The 17,966-nt window shown below is 54.9% G+C and overlaps 3 protein-coding genes across 10 annotated transcripts in view; 1 reads left to right on the top strand and 2 right to left on the bottom strand.

Moving 5' to 3' along the window:
* Positions 1 to 3,527: 3,527 nt before the first annotated feature.
* Positions 3,528 to 7,135, bottom strand: MOSPD3 (motile sperm domain containing 3). Of its 8 annotated transcripts, none has more exons than XM_025379528.1 (6): positions 6,763 to 6,855; positions 6,240 to 6,507; positions 5,956 to 6,031; positions 5,511 to 5,740; positions 3,887 to 4,051; positions 3,528 to 3,765 (listed from the first exon to the last, which is right to left on the bottom strand). In XM_025379528.1, exons 2-6 carry the CDS (start codon positions 6,442 to 6,444, stop codon positions 3,734 to 3,736), a joined length of 708 nt encoding a protein of 235 aa, XP_025235313.1. In that variant the 5' UTR covers positions 6,445 to 6,507; positions 6,763 to 6,855; the 3' UTR covers positions 3,528 to 3,733. The 8 variants fall into 8 exon arrangements, with proteins under 8 accessions (XP_025235313.1, XP_025235314.1, XP_025235315.1 ...); XM_025379529.1 differs by lacking the exon at positions 6,763 to 6,855 and adding an exon at positions 6,635 to 6,697; XM_025379527.1 differs by lacking the exon at positions 6,763 to 6,855 and adding an exon at positions 6,996 to 7,135 and having other exon boundaries at positions 3,532 to 3,765.
* A 4,118-nt stretch (positions 7,136 to 11,253) lies between these two features.
* On the bottom strand, positions 11,254 to 17,596 carry PCOLCE (procollagen C-endopeptidase enhancer). Its single transcript, XM_025378639.1, has 9 exons — positions 17,223 to 17,596; positions 16,236 to 16,344; positions 15,548 to 15,806; positions 14,545 to 14,669; positions 13,952 to 14,088; positions 12,812 to 13,026; positions 11,912 to 11,989; positions 11,627 to 11,797; positions 11,254 to 11,493 (listed from the first exon to the last, which is right to left on the bottom strand). Exons 1-9 carry the CDS (start codon positions 17,522 to 17,524, stop codon positions 11,327 to 11,329), a joined length of 1,563 nt encoding a protein of 520 aa, XP_025234424.1. The 5' UTR covers positions 17,525 to 17,596; the 3' UTR covers positions 11,254 to 11,326.
* LRCH4 (leucine rich repeats and calponin homology domain containing 4) overlaps positions 16,739 to 17,966 on the top strand; it is a 28,992-nt gene continuing 27,764 nt past the window's right edge. The window contains exon 1 of the mRNA XM_025378636.1: positions 16,739 to 16,924. The gene's annotated coding sequence lies outside the window, so the exon portion shown is untranslated. The remainder of the gene's footprint in view (positions 16,925 to 17,966) is intronic.

Below are 17,966 nucleotides of genomic sequence, written 5' to 3' on the forward strand. Positions count from 1 at the left end.
CTGTAATCTCAGTACTTTGGGAAGCCAAGGTAGGCAGATTGCTTGAGCCTAGGAGTTCTGGAGCTGCCTGGGCAATATGGCAAAAACTTATCTCTACAAAAAGTAAAAAAATTAGCCGGGTGTGGTGGCACGCACCTGTAGTCTCAGCTACTCTAGGGTGCTGAGGTGGGAGAATTGCTTGAGCTTGGGAGGCGGAGGTTGCAGTGAGCTGAGATCGTGCCACTGCACTCCAGCCTGGGCAACAGAGTGGGAGAGTGGAACCCTGTCTCCTCACAAAAAAAAAAAAAAAAAAAAAAAGAAAAGAAAAAGAAAGAATTTCAACATAACAATCTCAGAGCATTAAACCCCAAGCATAGCGCCCCTTTCTGAGCATGGGGCCCTGTAAGACTCCAACAATGGTTACACACATTAGATGATTGGCCCTGCCTGGAACATCCTCCAGGATCTCCCCGCCCCCTTTTTCTTTTAGACATAGTCTCGCACTGTCATCCAGGGTAGAGTACAGTGGCGCGATCTCGGCTCATGACAACCTCTGATTCCCAGGTTCAAGCGATTCTCCTGCCTCAGCCTCCCTAGTAGCTAGGATTACAGGCGCCTGCCACCACGCCCAGCTAATTTTTTTTTTTTTTTGTATTTTCAGTAGAGACGGGGTTTCTTGGCCAGGCTGGCCTCGAACTCCTGACCTTGTGATCTGCCCTCCTTGGCCTCCCAAAGTGCTGGGATTACAGGTGTGAGCCACTGTACCTAGCCAGGATCCCCACTGACCAGTCTTTGTCCATTGAGGATGGAGACATTGAAGTGTAAGCTACCAGAGGCGGGAAATTCTAAGTGCTGGCACCGTGTACCTTTAATCACAGCTTCAGGAGGCTGTGGTCCTGACAGCTCTTCAAGACACTGGGAAGTAAACGCCTCTTGGTCTAAGGCTTGGGATGCCACAGGGCTCTGGGTTTCAGGATGCAACTGTCCCCTCCTTAGCCCCCTAAGCTTGACTTCTTAGGTTCTCAGAACCCTGAATTAGGATCAGAGACCTCCTGAGCTATTTGCTTCCCTGACATACAGTCCAGACAAGTGTTCCAAAGCACTTTCTCAACGCTTCTTCACTTTGTCCATTGCTCCCTGTGGTAGACAGAATAATGATCTGGACAAAAATGTCCACATCCTAATCCCCAAAACCTGTGAATGAAGTCCCAAAAATGGACATTGCAGATGTGATCTTGAGATGAGTGAATTAAGGATCTTTTTGTTTGTTTGTTTGTTTCCTTACTTATGAGAAATTTTTAATTTGAATTCAGCCTCCAGAGTAGCTGGGACTGCAGATGTGAGCTACCACGCCCAGCTAAGTTTTTGTTTTGTAGAGATAGAGTCTCACTATGTGGTCCAGGCTGGAGTGCGGTGCTGCAATTATAGCTTATTGCAGCCTCAAACACCTGGGTTCAAGAGATCCTCCCATCTCAGCCTCCTGAGTAGCTGCAACTGCCAAGTGTGAGCCACCATGCCCGGCTAATTAAAAAAAAAAAAAAAAATGCCAGGCGCAGTGGCTCATGCCTGTAATCCTAGCACTTTGGGAGGCCGAGGCGGGCCTGAGGTCAGGAGTTTGAGATCAGCCTGGCCAACATGGTGAAACCCTCTCTACTAATTATACAAAAATAAGTCAGAGGTGGTGGCGCACATCTGTATTCCTAGCTACCAGGAAGGCTGAGACAGGAGAATTGCTTGAACCCAGGAGGTGGAGGTTGCAGTGAGCCGAGATTGCACCACTGCACTCCAGCCTGGGCGACAGAGCAAGACTTTGTCTCAAAAAAAAAAAAAAAAAAAAATTTAGAGATGGGATCTTGCTATATTGTCCAGGCTAGTGTTGAACTTCTGGCCTCAAGCTCTTCTCCTGCTCTGGCCTCTCAAAGCACTGGGATTACAGGTGGGAGCCCCTGCCCCCAGCCCTTCAGAAAGCCTTCTTTACCACACCAGTAACAAGGTCTTTTCACAAGTACTCACAGGACCATTAACCTATGTGGCACCTCAAATGCGTTTTGGGGACCTGGGCACATCCAGGCTGTTGTGAATGGATATCTTCCATACACATGTAATTTAGCAAAGAGCTGTCCCCAGACTCCTGTTCACAAATGGCACACCCATTCTCCATGCAGTATCAGGGCCACACCCCACTGCAGCCAGCTCTGGGTGTGAGAGGTAGAAGACTCCCAGGGTAGTGGAGCAGGTCCCAGTGCCCCTAAACTAAAGCTGGAACAACTGATCACCTTCCAGTGCTCTGACAGCCTGGGTCTTAATAATATTATCTTGCTGATCTTTGTTCCCAACCATCTGCCCAGAGTCACTGGTTCTCCCTCCTTCTTTTTATTTTTTTGTAGAAACGGGGTCTTGCTATGTTGTCCAGGCTGGTCTTGAACCCCTGGGCTCAGGCAATCCTCCCACCTTGGCCTCTCAAAAGCACTGGGATTACAGATGTGAGCCACTGAGCCTGGCCACTCTCCCTCTTCCTCTGTTCCTCCTCATCCTGCACCTGAAGGAAGGCAGGTGAGCTGGAAGCCTGCCTTTTGTAAATCTTATTATTTTCCTGTACCTAGTTTTTTTGCTTGTTTTTTTGTTTTTGTTTTTGTTTTGTTTTTGCCTGGTTAAGGTGAGGTTATGTCAGGCAATACTATTTCCCCCATATTGGTAGGGACTTTGGTGTTTCTCATCCATGTGAGTTGAAGTCTTCTTTTTCTTAGATGGAATCTTGCTCTGTTGCCCAGGCTGGAGCGCAATGGCACAATCTCGGCTCACTACAGCCTCCACCTCTCAGATTCAAATGATTATCTTACCTCAGTCTCCTGAGTAGCTGGGATTACAGGCGCCCACCACCATGTCCGGCTAATTTTTGTATTTTTAGAGACAAGATTTCACCATGTTGGGTATATTTTTTGTATTTTTAGAGACAAGATTTCACCCTGTTGGCTACGCTGGTCTCGAACTCCTGGCCTCAAGTGATCTACCCGCCTCAGCCCTGCAAAGTGCTGGGATTACAGGCTTGAGCCACTGCGCCCGGCCAAGGGAGTTGAAATCTTAAAGGACAGACAAAGGAAAACAGATATAGGGTCCAAAAGGCAGAAAAGGATTCTAGGAGTTGTAAACACCCAGGTAACCCTGGCGAGAGGCTTTGTTGCCTCCAGATGGTGGGACAGGAGTTCCATGGCAGGCAGGATTAGGTGGTATTTTCATTCACTTCCTTTTAGGTTAGGTACATTGGCTTAGGGACAGGATCCTATTCCAGGGCTGAAGAGGATCTTGAGAATCAACTTGCTCAACGCCCTCATTTTGTAGGTAGAATCTGCAGCTCAGATAAATTAAATGATTTGCTCATGGTCACAGTTTTTCGACGCAAGCACCAGGAGTGACCCAAGTCTTCTAAATCCTCGCTGGGCCTCATCACGGCCCCAAGTGCCCAGGTCCCCTGGGAACAGGGGTGGGAGGAACTAGAGGATGTCTGAGTACCAAAAAAGAAGTGGGAAGACAGGCGCAAGTACCCTACATTTCTGATTTTCATTTTAAAAATGTATTTTATTCAGCTTGGAAAACGAGTACAAATCCCTGGGTGTTTTTTGTGGGGGAGGAGGGGGGAGTAGGCAGGAAAGAGAAGAGGGTAGGAGGCAAGGCAAGGTATGAGCATCACAGTGGCTGCCTTAAGACCCTGCCCAGGGAGGGTGAGGTGGGGTGGGCTGGGGGTTGAACAGGGAGCTCAGGTCCGGAGGAACACCATGGTGAGGAGGCCTGGAGGGGGGACAAAGAAAGAACAGGGTCGCATGGGCAGCCCTGGGACTCTTGTTAGCGCTCCTCCTGTCCCTTCTCCCTTTTTCCTGGGTCCTGGGGCCCCAGCCACTACTGTCCTCACCCAAGACGTAGGCGGCCACCAACTTTTGTCCCAGGGAGACGTGCAGGACTTGAGGCAGCTGGCTGCTGAGTTCGTCCTGGAGTGGGAGCAGCAGGAAGGCCACGGAGACAATCCCCGTCAGCAAGAAGAGGAGGAAGGAGCTGGTGGCCAGTTGCTGGCGGGGGTCTGAGAAACAAGATTCGTCAGATGCTGCCGTCCCCACTCCTGCCCAGCCCAGGTCCTCCAGGGAGAAGCCTGAACAAGGAAGATGTATCTACTTTTTTTTTTTTTTTAATTATCTTTTATTTTTTGTAGAGATGGAGTCTCATTACGTTGCCCAGGCTGGTCTGGAACTCTTGGCTTCAAGTGATCCTCCTGCCTCAGCCTCCTGAGGAGCTGGGACTATGGGTTCATGCTACCACGCCTGGCTCATTTTTCAGTTGCTTGTAGAGGGTCTTGCTATGTTGCCCAAGCTGATCTTGAACTCCTGGCCTCAAGTAATCTTCCCACCACCTCAGCCTCCCAAAGCACTGGGATTATAGGTGTGAGCCACCACACCCTGTATCTACTTTTTTTTTTTTGAGATGGAGTCTCGCTCTGTTGCACCCAGGCTGGAGTGCAGCTACACAATCCTGACTCACTGCAGCCTCTGCCTCCTAGGTTCAAGTGATTCTCCTGCCTCAGCCTCCTGAGTAGCTGGGATTACAGTTGCGAGCCACCATGCCCAGCTACTTTTTTGTGTGTTTTTAGTAGAGACGGGGTTCCACCATGTTGGCCAGGCTGGTCTCAAACTGCTGGCCTCAGGTCATCAGCCCATCTCAGCCTCCCAAAGCAGTGGGATTATAGGCGTGAGCCACCATGCCCTGTATCTACTTTTTTTTTTGAGACGGAGTCTCGCTCTGTCGCCGGGGCTGGAGTGCAGTGGCGGGATCTCAGCTCACTGCAAGCTCCGCCTCCCGGGTTTACACCATTCTCCTGCCTCAGCCTCCCAAGTAGCTGGGACTACAGGTGCCCGCCACCTCGCCCGGCTAGTTTTTTGTATTTTTTAGTAGAGACGGGGTTTCACCGTGTTAGCCAAGATGGTCTCGATCTACTGACCTCGTGATCCGCCCGTCTCGGCCTCCCAAAGTGCTGGGATTACAGGCTTGAGCCACTGCGCCCGGCTTGTATCTACTTTTTACTGCTCTCCAAGGGTACACTGCAAGTGTCCTCTCCTTCCTAGAGCCTCTGTCCCCACCACCACAAGAAACTCTCTCCTCTAGTCCCTTAGCATTCATTTTCTCTCTTCTGTGGACCTGACAGGCAGGGACCTCTCTTGATCTCAAACCCAGTACACAAGTTGGTACAGGGTTAATTGCTCAATACAGGTTTCTTATTGAACTGAACTGAGCTACCACACGATAGGAAGTACTGCGGTTACAGTCAAGGAAGAACTTTTTCCTCTAAGTAGAAGTCAGAAACCGAGGAAGCTGTAAGTCTTTTTCCCTCTCACCTGATATAAAATCTCAACTCGGAGGAATGTTTCCACCAAAAGACAAAAGACTGAACCAGGAGACTTACTCTTCAAATCCAGTTTATCTCATCTCTAGGGAGATGCTAGTTCCTGCCTCCCTACAGAACTCAAGATCCCCGTCTCCCAACTCACGTTCCTGGAAGTGTCTGGCCGTGGGTGGTGGTGTCCCAGCAGGAGGCCCTGGGTGAGGCGCTGGATCCGGCTGTCCCTGAAGCTCAAGGGGGTACGCTGGGGCTCTCAGAACAGAGGTAATGTCCTTGCGTCCCACCACGCGGCCCTCAGCTCCTTCCTCAGACAGCTCAATACGGAAGCGGTCCTGGACATCATAGTGGCTGGGAATGGGTGCCACATGGCGAATCACACTGGTCCCAAGGTAGGAGAGAAGCCCATTGGGGTGAAACGAGTGAGAGGCAGTAATCCTAGGAAATCTGAGCCTCCCCCCCAGAAGTCTCTCCTTTAGGGGCACAGACGGAGGGTAGGGCAAACAGGTTAAAGAGGGCAAGGTCTCAGACCTCAGACAACAGGTGGCAGCGACCTCTGGCTTCCATAAGCCTCCCCACCCTCCCAGCTCACTCACATGTCAATGCAAGACTGAGGCTTCACATATCCCTCTGCGTCAAACACCGTGTATTTGGCAGGTGCTGTGCACAGGACTGGGGGACAGAGACACACACAGACAAGCCCTGCCATGTGGGTCATTTGAGTCCCCTCTGCCTTCTGCCCCGCAGGCTGGACATGACTTTCCCAGTCCACCAAAGCTGGACGTCCAACCCTACCCATCTGACTCCTCCAGCCAACACAGCCCCCCAGTGCCCGGCCACCAGCCCCCAGATCCCTTGCACGAGGCGCCGATCCCTTTACCTCGGAATCGAAGCGCAGTTCCTGTGGGGTTATAGAGGGTCAGCAGCTGTCGGGGTCCGCTCCGCTGGTCCGCCCTGAATACTAGATCCGGGGGAAAGACCAGAACCGGGACAACGGGTCCCAAGGGAGGAGGGGCGCCCCGGGACCCCCGCCCAGGGGGCCCCGGACCCACCAGCTCCTGGTCCTGGGGCGCCCCACGGCGCATGCAGGCTCCGGGCGGTCGGACATCCGAGGGCAGAGCTCAGGGGACAGGGCCTAGAGTCGAGAGCTGGGGGGCGTGAGGGGCGAAAGGGGACAAGATGAGCTCCCGGGCCAGGGCCTGGACTGACGCCGCCGCCGCCTCGGAATCCCGCTAGATGGGACTCCCGCAGACCCAGGCCCAGGGCCCCCAAGACCTTCCCTCTTCCAGCTCTGCCCCAGGTTCCTTCGGACCCGCCAAGCCCCACCTCGACGGCCACGCCCACCCCGCTAAACCCGGCCCCTCGCAGCTCCCAACCCGGTCTTCTCCTCAGGCCCAGCTCGCGATCTCCATAAGCCCCGCCCCGCCGCTGGCCTCGCCCCTTCCGGGCGTTTCCGGACGCCCTCCTCCTCTCTCTGGCCAAACTCCGCGGGCTGCAGCGGCCGCCCGCGGAGCTACCTGTGACGCCTCCTGCTTCCTGGGAGACTTGTGTTTGCGTCTCCGGCCCCTCCCTAATCTCGGACACGGGCCCCGTCGGGCTTCTGCCTCAAAACGGCGGCTTGCGCTAGGATGCCTGCCTTGTGATCAAAGCACCTGACAGTCAGCTTGTGGTCAGACTAATGATGCCATGTTCCCGGGAGTCCTTTTGTATACTTCCGCCGTACGGCCTCTGTCATTGGCCAGGGCGTCTTTGTTTCTGCCGTAACTGTACGCCGATTGGTGTGCTGAAAGACCAAACAGAACGCCCTCCTTCTGTCGTCTGCGATTGGCTAGATTCCGGTGACGTAACAGTTTTCCTGGCCCTGAAGTAACTCAGGGAACCGGGGGCGGGGTTTCGAGTTGGGCTTTGTTTCTTCCTCCCTATTCTTGAGACGGTCCAAGTCAATCTCCCACCGGGAAGCCTTTTTCCTCCTCTTCAATTCCAGGCTCCCTTAGAAGCCTCTGCAGGAACCAAGCCTGTTTTCCTTTTTGCTTTTTATTTTGAGACGAAGTCTCGCGCTGTCGCCCAGGCTAGAGTGCAATCTCGGCTCACTGCAACCATCGCCTCCAGGGTTCAAGCGATTCTCCTGTCCCAGCCTCCAGAGTAGCTGGGATTACAGGCGTGTGTCACCACGCCCGGGTAATTCTTTGTATTTTTAGTAGAGACAGGGTTTCACCATGTTGGTCAGGCTGGTCTCGAACTCCTGACCTCAGGCGATCCACTCGCCTCAGTCTCCCAAAGTGCTGCGATTACAGGCATGAGCCACCGTGCCCGGCCTCTCTGTCGCCCAGGCTTGAGTGCAGTGGTGCGATCATTGCTCACTGCAGCCTCCAACTCCTGGGTTCAAGGGATTCTCCTGCCCCAGCCTCCGAGTAGGTGGGATTACAGGTGCGTACCACCACACCCGGGTAATTTTTGTAATTTTTTGTAGAGACGATCTCGCTATGTTGTGCAGGCAGGTCTTGAACTCCTGGGCCCAAGCGATCCTCCCACTTAAGCCTCCCAAAGTGCATGAGAGCCACTGTCCCTCCCCCAGGCCCAGAGTCTGTTTTCTATGGGACTGGTTGGAGGCTCCTCCCATCTGGGACTCCAGCCTGAGTCTCACCTCCTGTTTCTCACCTTCCTGTAAGGGACGTGGGAAATCACTCACATTTGCACGGGGAATTAAGATTTGCTAATTTCAAACCCATGTTGTTCGAGTAATTATGTATTTTAAAAAAGGATTTGCTAAACCTTCCACTTTAATTGCATCGAATCTTCAACTCCTTTTACAGCCTGGATAAGGTGAAGAATCTGAGTCTCTCGGGGCACCCAGTTAGCGGTGGAACAAAGACAAAATTGATCTTAACGGAAAGTCTCCTCTGAACATGTTATGTAGAATTCCCATGTTCTCTTTTACATTTTCTTTCTTTCTTTCTTTCTTTTTTTGAGACAGTCTTGCTCTGTCACCCAGGCTGGAGGGCAGTGGTGCAATCATAGCTCCCCGCAGTCTCCACCTGCTTGGTTGGGCTCAACTGATCCTCCCACCTCAGCCCTCTGAGTAGCTGGGACTACAGGCACGTGCCTCCACACCTGGCTAATTTCATTTGTTTGTTTGTTTGTTTTTAAGAGCACTTATAGTGATACATGACCTCCTATTTTATTGTTTCTCCTCCAGTAGAATGTTCTTCCCTTTCCACAAGACCAGGGACTTTGTTTAGTTTTCTGTTGTATCTTTAGCACTTATGACAGTGCCTGCTATTTGGAATGAACAAATGAATGAGTGACTAGGATGAACTTTGAGCAGAGATCTGACTGGATTTAGGAAGTGAGCCATGAGATATATCTATGGCAGAGAATTCTGGATAGAGGAAACAGCAAAGGCCTAAAACAGAAGTGTACTAGAAATGGACAACAAGGCCAGGTGTGGTGGCTCATGCCTGTAATTCCAGCACTTCGGGAGGCCAAGGGAGGCGGATCACGAGGTCAGGAATTCGAGATCAGCCTGACCAACATAGTAAAACCCCGTCTCTACTAAAAATACAAAATTAGCCAGGCGTGGTGGCACGTGCCTGTAGTCCCAGCTACTCAGGAGGCTGAGGCAGGAGAATCGTTTGAATTCGGGAGGTGGAGGTTGCAGTGAGCCGAGATAGCGCCACTGCACTCCAGCCTGGGCGACAGAGCAAGACTCCGTCTCAAAAAAAAAAAAAAAAAAAAAAAAGGGCAACAAACTGTGAAGTTGCCAATGTGGCTGGAACAGATGATACACAGGAGACAGTAGACATGAAGCTGTGAGGCAGGAGAGAGAATGCAGATGATATAGGGCCTTGAACCCTTGGTAAGACTTGGGAAACTACGGGAAAGTTTTGAGTAAAGGAGGGACAAGATGTGACATATCGGCCAGGCGTGGTGGTTCATGCCTGCAATTCTAGCACTTTGGGAGGCCAAGGTGGGGTGAATCACCTGAGGTTGGGAGTTCGAGACCAGCCTTACCAACGTGGAGAAGCCCTGTCTCTATTAAAAATACAAAATTAGCCAGGCGTGGTGATGCACCCCTGTAATTCCAGCTAGTCGGGAGGCTGAGGCAGGCAAATCACTTGAACCCAGGAGGCAGAGTTTGCAGTGAGCCGAGATTGCACCATTGCACTCCAGCCTGGGCAACAAGAGCGAAACTCTGTCTCAAAAAAACAAAAAAAACAAAAAACAAAAAACGGTGACATATGTTCTTTTCTTTTTTTTTTTTTTTTTTTTTTTTTTTTGAGACGGAGTCTGGCTCTGTCGCCCGGGCTGGAGTGCAGTGGCCGGATCTCAGCTCACTGCAAGCTCCGCCCCCCGGGTTTACGCCATTCTCCTGCCTCAGCCTCCCGAGTAGCTGGGACTACAGGCGCCCGCCGCCTCGCCCGGCTAGTTTTTTGTATTTTTTAGTAGAGACGGGGTTTCACCGGGTTCGCCAGGATGGTCTCGATCTCCTGACCTCGTGATCCGCCCGTCTCGGCCTCCCAAAGTGCTGGGATTACAGGCTTGAGCCACCGCGCCCGGCCTGTTCTTTTCTTTTTTATGTTACATTATTTTTTGAGACGGAGTCTCACTCTGTTGCCTAGGTTGGAGTGCAATGGCATAATCTCAGCTCACTGCAGTCTCCACCTCTTGAGTTCAAGCAATTCTTTTGCCTCAGTCTCCCGAGTAACAGGCGCTGGCAACCATGCCCAGCTAAATTTTTGTGTATTTTTAGTAGAGACGGGCTTTCACCATGTTGGCCAGGCTGGTCTCAAACTCCTGACCTCAAGTGATCTGCCTGCCTTGGCCTCTCAAAGTACTGCGACTACAGGCGTGAGTCACCGCGCCCAGCCAAGACGTGACATATTTTCTTTTTACCTTTTTTTTTTTTTTTTGAGACGGAGTCTCACTCTGTCGCCCAGGCTGGAGTGCTGTGGCCGGGTCTCAGCTCACTGCAAGCTCCCGGGTTCCCGCCATTCTCCTGCCTCAGCCTCCCGAGTAGCTGGGACTACAGGCGCCCGCCACCTCGCCCGGCTAGTTTTTTGTATTTTTTAGTAGAGACGGGGTTTCACCGTGTTAGCCAGGATGATCTCGATCTCCTGACCTCGTGATCCGCCCGTCTCGGCCTCCCAAAGTGCTGGGATTACAGGCTTGAGCCACCGCGCCCGGCTCTTTTTACCTTTTTAGAGAAAGTCTTACTCTGTTGCCTGGAGTACAGTGGTGTGATCATAGGTCACTGCAGCCTCAGAGTCCTGGGCTCAAGCACGCCTCCCACATCAGCCTCCTGAGTAGCTGGGACCACAGATGAGTACCATCACGCCCAGCTAATTATTTTTTGTAAAGACAGAATCTGGCCATGTTGCCCAGGCTGATCTGAAACTTCTGACCTCAAGTGATCCTCTCACCTCAGCCTCTCAAAGTGCTGGGATTACAGGCATCAGCCACTGCACCTGGCCTGTGACTTCTTCTTTTTTTTTTTTTTTTTTTTTTTTGAGACAGGGTCTCACTGTGTTCCTCCAGGTGGAGTACAGTGGCATAGTCACAGCTCACTGCAGTCTTACCTCGCCGGATCAAGTGGTCCTTCCACCTCAACTTGAGTAGCTGGGACTACAGGTGTCCACCACCACACCTGGCTAATTTTTGTATTTTTTTTGTGGAGAGGGGTTTTGCCATGTTGCCCAGGCTGGTCTTAAACTCTTGGCCTCAGCAATCCTCCTGACTCAGCCTCCCATAGTGCTGGGATTACAGCTGTGAGCCACCACACCTGGTCACATTCTTGAAAGATTATTCTGTATAGTAAATATGTGTTGAATGAATGAATGAATGAAAAGAAATCCTCAAGCTGGACCCCAATACCATAAGCATGGAGATCTGACCCCTTCCTCAGTTAAGAAACATTTATTTGGATAAGAAAGAGGGCCTGAGGGCTAGGGCCCGGGGCTGGCCTGGGTCTCAGTCCTGGGACTCAGCAGCCCGCACAGGTTGGGAGGGGCACTTCCTCTTGCTTAGGTTGGTGAGGATCTGGTCCTGGTTGGGCCGGTGGAGAACCACAAAGCTCTCTGGAGGAAGGACGGGGCCTCTGTTCTCTTCCACCTGGCCCATCAGCAGATAACTGACTCCTGGAAGAAGGAGGGAGGGAGGGGTTGAGATCTCTTATTCTTGAGACCTGTCAGCAGGTCTCAAGATTCCACACCTTGATCATTTCAGTGTGGCTTAGCTCGCCCCATCCCCATTTCTCCACATCTCTGTTACCTTTCTTCAAGGGGGGGCACTGCTTGCAAGGCACGTAAAACTTCAGGGAGGTGCCAGTGGGTGGAGAAGGCAGGTCCAGTCCTCCAGTTTTATAAGCACCAATAAGACTGACAGTGACAGCGAGGCCCTCCCCTGGCTCCCGAACCATGGACTTCACCGTTGCAGTCACCACTGTGGGAGAATGGGAGTGACAGATGAGGAGATGGGAGGTTCCAGACGGCAGAGGACTGGAACCAGAAGTGGGAGGTGGTTCGAGGAGCTGGATGGGGTTGGGGGTGTTCTTACCCAGGCTGCTGGCACAGAAGTTGCTCTGCAAGGTGCCTGTCCGGCGGCACTGTTTTGGGCAGGTGACAGTGGGTGCATCTAGGAGGAAGGAGGGTGGAGCGTGACCTGCTCAGCAGGTAGGAGGGAGCATTGTCCCCATAACAGCCTCATTGACTTGAACTGTTCAGAGCTCTCTCCGGCTTCCGGTCCCAGCACCCAGTAAGGGTCATTGGCAGGAAGGAGGGACCAGTGACTATCAGATGAATCAATGAGTGAATGTAGCCGAGGAAGAACTTTTTTGTTTGTTTAAGATGGAGTCTTGCTCTGTTGCCCAGGCTGGAGTGCAGTGGCACAGTCAGGCTCATTGAAGCCTCAACCTTCCCAGCTCAAGTGATCCTCCCACCTCAGCCTCCCAAGTAGCTATGACCACACGCCTGGCTAATTTTTTTTTTTTTTTTTTTTGAGACAGAATCTCACTCTGTAACCCAAGCTGGAGTGCAGTGGCACAATCTCAGCTCACTACAATCTCCACCTCCCAGGTCAAGCGATTCTCCTGTCTCAGCTTCCCAAGTACCTGGGATTACAGGTGTGCATCACCACACCTGGCAAATTTTTGTATTTTTAGTAGAGATGGGGTTTCGCCATGTTAGCCGGGGTGGTCTTGAACTCCTGAACTCAGGTGATCTGCCGGCCTTGGCCTCCCAAAGTGCTGGGATTACAGGCGTGAGCCACTAGCCCAGCCTAATTTTTTATTTTTGAAAAGACAGGGTCTTGCTATGTTGAACTCCTAGGCTTAAGTGATCCTCCTGCCTGGGCCTCCCAAAATGCTGGGATTACAGGTGTGAGCCACAGTGCAGGTCAGAACTTTTTGAAATGGCTCCCTTCAGTCTGTTTCCCCTTCCTCCCCCATCCCAGACTCACCGGGGGCTGAGGGAGTTTCCTCTGTTTTCTCCGGAGGTTGGGACTTGCGGGGCGGCTTGACTTTGGGCTCAGTTCCCGGTTTGGGGCTGGGCCCTTGCCCTTCTTTGGCAGTGCCCCGCGGCAGGGTCTTGTAGGAGGCTGAGAAGCCGTCAGCGGTGACGCTGAGATCTGAGACGAACTGGACAAGGAGTTCATTCCCTTCGGAGGAGATGGAGCTGCGGGTGGCCACCGAGCATTGGGGGAAGTGTCAGGGCGGGTGTGCACGACACTCGTCTCAGCCCCGTGACTTTTTTTTTTTTTTTTTTTTTTTGAGACGGAGCCTCACTCTGCCGCCCAGGCTGGAGTGCAGTGGCGCCATCTCGGCTCACTGCAAGCTCCGCCTCCCGGGTTCACACCATTCTCCTGTCTCAAGCCTCCCGAGTAGCTGGGACTACAGGCGCCCACCACCATGCCCGGCTAATTTTTTTGTATTTTTAGTAGAGACGGGGTTTCACCGTGTTAGCTAGGATGGTCTCGATCTCCTGACCTCGTGATCCGCCCGCCTCGGCCTCCCAAAGTGCAGGGATTACAGGCGTGAGCCACCGCACCCGGCCCCCCCGTGACCTTTTTTGTTTGTTTGTTTGTTTGAGACAGGGTCTCACTTCGTCTCCCAGGCTTGAGTGCAGTGGCTCCATCTCGGCTCACTGCAGCCTTGACCTTCTGGGTTCAAGTAATCCTCCTGCCCCAGCCCCGCAAGTTGCTGGGACTACAGGCACGCCACCATGCCCAGCTAATTATTTTGTATTTTTAGTACAGACAGGGTTGCGCCATGTTGCCCAGGCTGGTCTCGAACTCCTAAGCTCAGGTGATCCTCCAGCTTCGGCCTCCCAAAGTGCTATGATTACAGTCATGAGCCACTACGCCTGGTCCGGTGGCCTTTTAACTTCGTCCCGACTTCGCAGAGCCCCATTCGCCTATCCCCAGACTCCAGACCCAAGGCCAAATCTTCTCTTTGCCTGGCCCGGAACCTGCTTCCCTCCCTGGTTTGGAGCCCTGGGGTTCAGTTCCCGTCCCTTTAGTTGAACCCCGCCCTTACAAACAGCCGCTTGCGCGCGGTCCCCCTACTCTCTCACCCGGACTCGCCCAGGTCCCGCCCCTCACCCCGGGACTGCGTCGCCGCAGAACTTCCCCAGCCTCCGGGAGTCGTCGCTCACGGCTCCGTTGAACACGCTGACCGAGTCGTAGCGGCAGTAGGTGTCCGGCTCCAGGTCAAATTTCTCGAAGGTCAGCGCGATGACCTGGTGGCGGGTGGAGGCGGGGGCTGCGCGGTGGGACACCTCTCGGCGCCTGCACCTCATCTACTGGGTGCCTTCTGCAGCCCCTACTCCCACCTCCCGAGTCCCCTGGGCCCCCTCCTGAAGGCGTTCACACCACAGCACGCAGGACCACACACACCCATGGGACCCTGCAGGGGCGTCGGTCGTCGTCGTTGGCAAGGTCAAGTCCTGGCGCACTCACAAGTGACAGACCCGCGTGTTATACCAGGACCCTGTACCTCACTCTCCTGAGACTTGTCTCAGTTGCAATTTTTACATTTTTGTTTGTGTGCATGCAGGGGTTGGGGCTGTTTTGGGGGCCCACCAGCGCAAGCGCAGTGCTCGGGACACAGCAGATGTTCAATAAATATTTGCTGGCTGCAAGCTGGAGGGCGCCGCCTGGGTCCCCTAGGGCAGCCTGGGGAGGAGGGTCGGTACCTGATCCCGGGGTGCGATGATGTGCCAGGAACAGCTGATGCCCGGGGGGTAATCGGACTCGGGCCAGTTGGGCGTGGTCAGGGTTCCCTGGGCCTTCTCCAGCCGCCCCCCGCAAAATTGGTGCTCTGGGGAGGGGAGAGAGGAGCGGGGGTGGGGGGCGGTGGAGACCCTCGGTCAGCTCGAGGAGAGCTCTAGGCTGGGAGCCCCGGCAGGCAGCTCGGATGTCTGGGGCTCAGGATGAGGGGACGAGAAGAAGGGGAGGTAAGACGGGGGCAGGTTAGCAGAGAGCGGCCGGGAGGAGCGCGGCTCGGGGAAGTCTGGGGCCGCAGGGCGCACTGGCGAGCGGTCGAAGCGGGAGGAGGAACTGGCTGGACGCCCCCTTCTGGCCCCTCCCCGACCCGCGGCCGCACCGCGCCTCTTCCCCTAGGAGATCCCATCTCCCCGGCCCTGCAGCAGAGTCCCCTTTCAGGCTGGAGAGGGTGTCCTCGACTTGGGGCACAGCCCCCGAGGCCCCCTTTAGGGAGGTCCCCGCCTGAAACATTGCAAGGGAGACTTCTGCCGCCAGGAGGGGGTGATGGGACCGCAATCGGGAGCCCAGGGCTGAGTGTAGGGGGACCCCCCGGGTCGGAGGAACCTAGTCCCCCCAGCCCTGGGGTGCCCCCTCGCGCCCGTCGGAGGGAGCCCGATTGCGGACGGGGGGCGGGCAGTTACTCACCGTCCCAGTAACCCCAGGCCGCCCATTCCACCCGCGGGTCGGTGACCCATTTCCGCCTCGCGCCTGGGGGGGGGCCCTGGAAGAGGGGATGGGTGGGTGCGGGAGGAGGGGAGAGAAGACGGGGAGGAGGGACTGAAGGGGCGGTTAGTGAGGAAAATTGGTCAGGGAGGTAAGGCGCCCTAGGCGCTGGGGCGCGGGGTGGGCGGGGCAGAGGTTAGGGCTGGGGGCGGGACTGCGCCCGGGGCGGGGCCTGGAGTGGGGGGAAAGCGGAGGTGAGGGAGTTCTCACCAGTGCCCGAGGTGGCCCGCCCGCTGTACCAAAGCAGGAAGCCTCGTCCTCCTGTGCCCTCATCCGCCGTCATCCTCAGGGTCACCTGGTTGCCGGGGGCGACTAGGGGCGCAGGCCGGAAGGTCCCGCAAAAGCGTCCGAGCCGCTGGCCAGAAGTCCCAGACCCAGCGAAGACCTCCAGTGCATCGTAGCGGCAGGCGGGGTGCAGCTCCAGGTCGAAGACTCGGAATGAGAGGGACACAGTCTGACCCTCGGGGACCTGATAGCGGGGACAGAGGCGGGGACCCACAGAGTCAGGCCCCACACAACCCAGCCAGAGGGCAACTCCCCTGCCCCAAGCGTTTCTTGCAGAAACGGACTGAACGGGAAGAGGCCCCCATGCCAGTGTAGGGCAGAGGGCCTGGTCTCTGCAGCTCTGCTGGTGGCCTGTGCAGGGGACAAGAGCTGAGGCTTTGGAAGAGGAGGGAGGGCCGGGGACTGGAGAATGAGGATTTGAGGGAAGGGTTAAGAGGGTGCTTGTTACGGTGGGAATGATGCCTTTAGTGACAGAGGGAAGACACTTGGAGCTGTCCCAGGTTGAGAAGGTGGTGCCGGGGACTGGGGGTGGGGGCCTGGGGGCGGTCACTTCACAGTCAGGCCTTTGCCTCTGAGACTTTGACAAGGTGTAGTGCCCAGAGGGGCTTCTCACCGTTATGGTCCAGATGCACTCCTTATTAGGGGGGTAGAGGTTGGGGAACCCCTCACTTGCCACGTAACCTGATTCCCCCTTCACATCCCCTCCGCACAGGAACACGGGTCTGGAGAACAGAAACGGGGTCAGGAAAGAGCAGGGACGGGTGGGACGGGGGAGCACTGAAAAGATGGGGATGAGCTGATGAGGATGAAACTCCAAGGAGGGAAGCTGGGGGATGAAATGGAAAGGCCTTGAGAGACCTGGGGCAGCTTCCACCAGCCAGGACAGGGCTGGGGTGTCCCAGACTCCCACAAAGATAAGGGAAAAGTGGGCCTGGCAACTCGACCATCCCTCCAACCCCCAGAGTCCCCACCCCCACCCCAACAGGAATTCCCGGAATCCTCCTCGGCCCCCCTTCCTGACTCCCCCCTCACTCTGCCTGGCAGTCCAGGGACAGGAGCCGCCTAACTACTTCCAGATGTGGACATAGCCACGAGGCGGTGGGGGGGAGGGAGTGGAGAGATGGAGGGAGCTGCAGTGGTGATGGCCCTCTGATTGAACCTGGAGGCCAGGCCCCCCGAGCTCCTCACCTTAGCCCTGCCCCTGTTCCAAACTGCTTTAGAATCTGACTCCCAAGTCTCCACTCGCTGGCCCCTCCTCCCTCTAAATCCCTCTCGAATTCCTTCCTGGAATCCAGCTACCAGGCAAGTTCAGGAGCTTGGCTCTCTCTTGGGTTCTATGGGGGGGCCAAGGATCTGAGTAGGTGGGGAGACTTAAGATACCAGAGGACGAAAGTGGGGGAATGGGAGCAGTGGTGGCCTGCAGGAGATCAAGGTCTTACAGCAGATGGGGAGGATTTGGGGGCCAGAGAAGGGTGAGGCAGTGGGAAATCTGGGGAGTGGTGTGTCAGCAAGGGAACCCAAAATATCCCCAGGCATAACGCCCCAGGAATCAGGGGTCTGAAGTTCACTGGAGCTGTCTGGAAGATGCCAAGAGACCTACCTGGTGTAGTTGGGGGTCTGGCCCTGGGCAAAAGGCAGCAGGGCCCAGGCAGTGAGGAGGGGCCCCAGGAGGGAGGCTGTGGCTGCAGGCAGCATGGCCCGGGGGAAAGAGGCAGAGGTCCTCAAGACAGAGGCAGCAGCTGAATTTTGCAGAGCAGCAGCAGCGGTGGCGGCAGCAGCAGGATAATCAGCGCCAGATGGGGCAGCCTCGGGTGTGTGGGCGTGGGGACTGGCCAGTGGGGCGGGCGGTGGGGAAGGCGGGACAGTGGCGTGTCCTGGGACCTCTCTAGGTCTAGGACACATAAATGTTGACCTAAGAAGGGGGAGGAGCAGTGAGGGGCAGAGGCCGTCTCCCAGGCCTCAAGTAACGTCATCGGGAACCCTACTCTGTCCACTGAGGGAGTATCTCCAGGACCTTCTGAGGACTCACTAGCCCCCATCCTCCCCCAGCCCCTGCTTAGCTCAGGAGCCCTCATTGCTCACCCCCTGCCTGACCACCCCTGCCAGCCCATTTTCCAGTTCTTTTTTTTTTTTTTTTTTTGAGACAGAGTCTCATTCTGTGATCCAGGCTGGAGTGCAGTGGCACCATCTCGGCTCACTGCAACCTTCGCCTCCCGGGTTCAAGCGATTTTTGTGCCTCAGCCTCCCAAGTAGCTGGGACTACAGGCGCATACCTCCATGCCTGGCTAATTTTTGCATTTTTAGTAGAGACAGGGTTTCAGCATGCTGTCCAGGCTGGTCTGGA

This window comes from Theropithecus gelada, chromosome 3 (assembly GCF_003255815.1).
Source record: "Theropithecus gelada isolate Dixy chromosome 3, Tgel_1.0, whole genome shotgun sequence".
Taxonomy (NCBI): domain Eukaryota; kingdom Metazoa; phylum Chordata; class Mammalia; order Primates; family Cercopithecidae; genus Theropithecus; species Theropithecus gelada.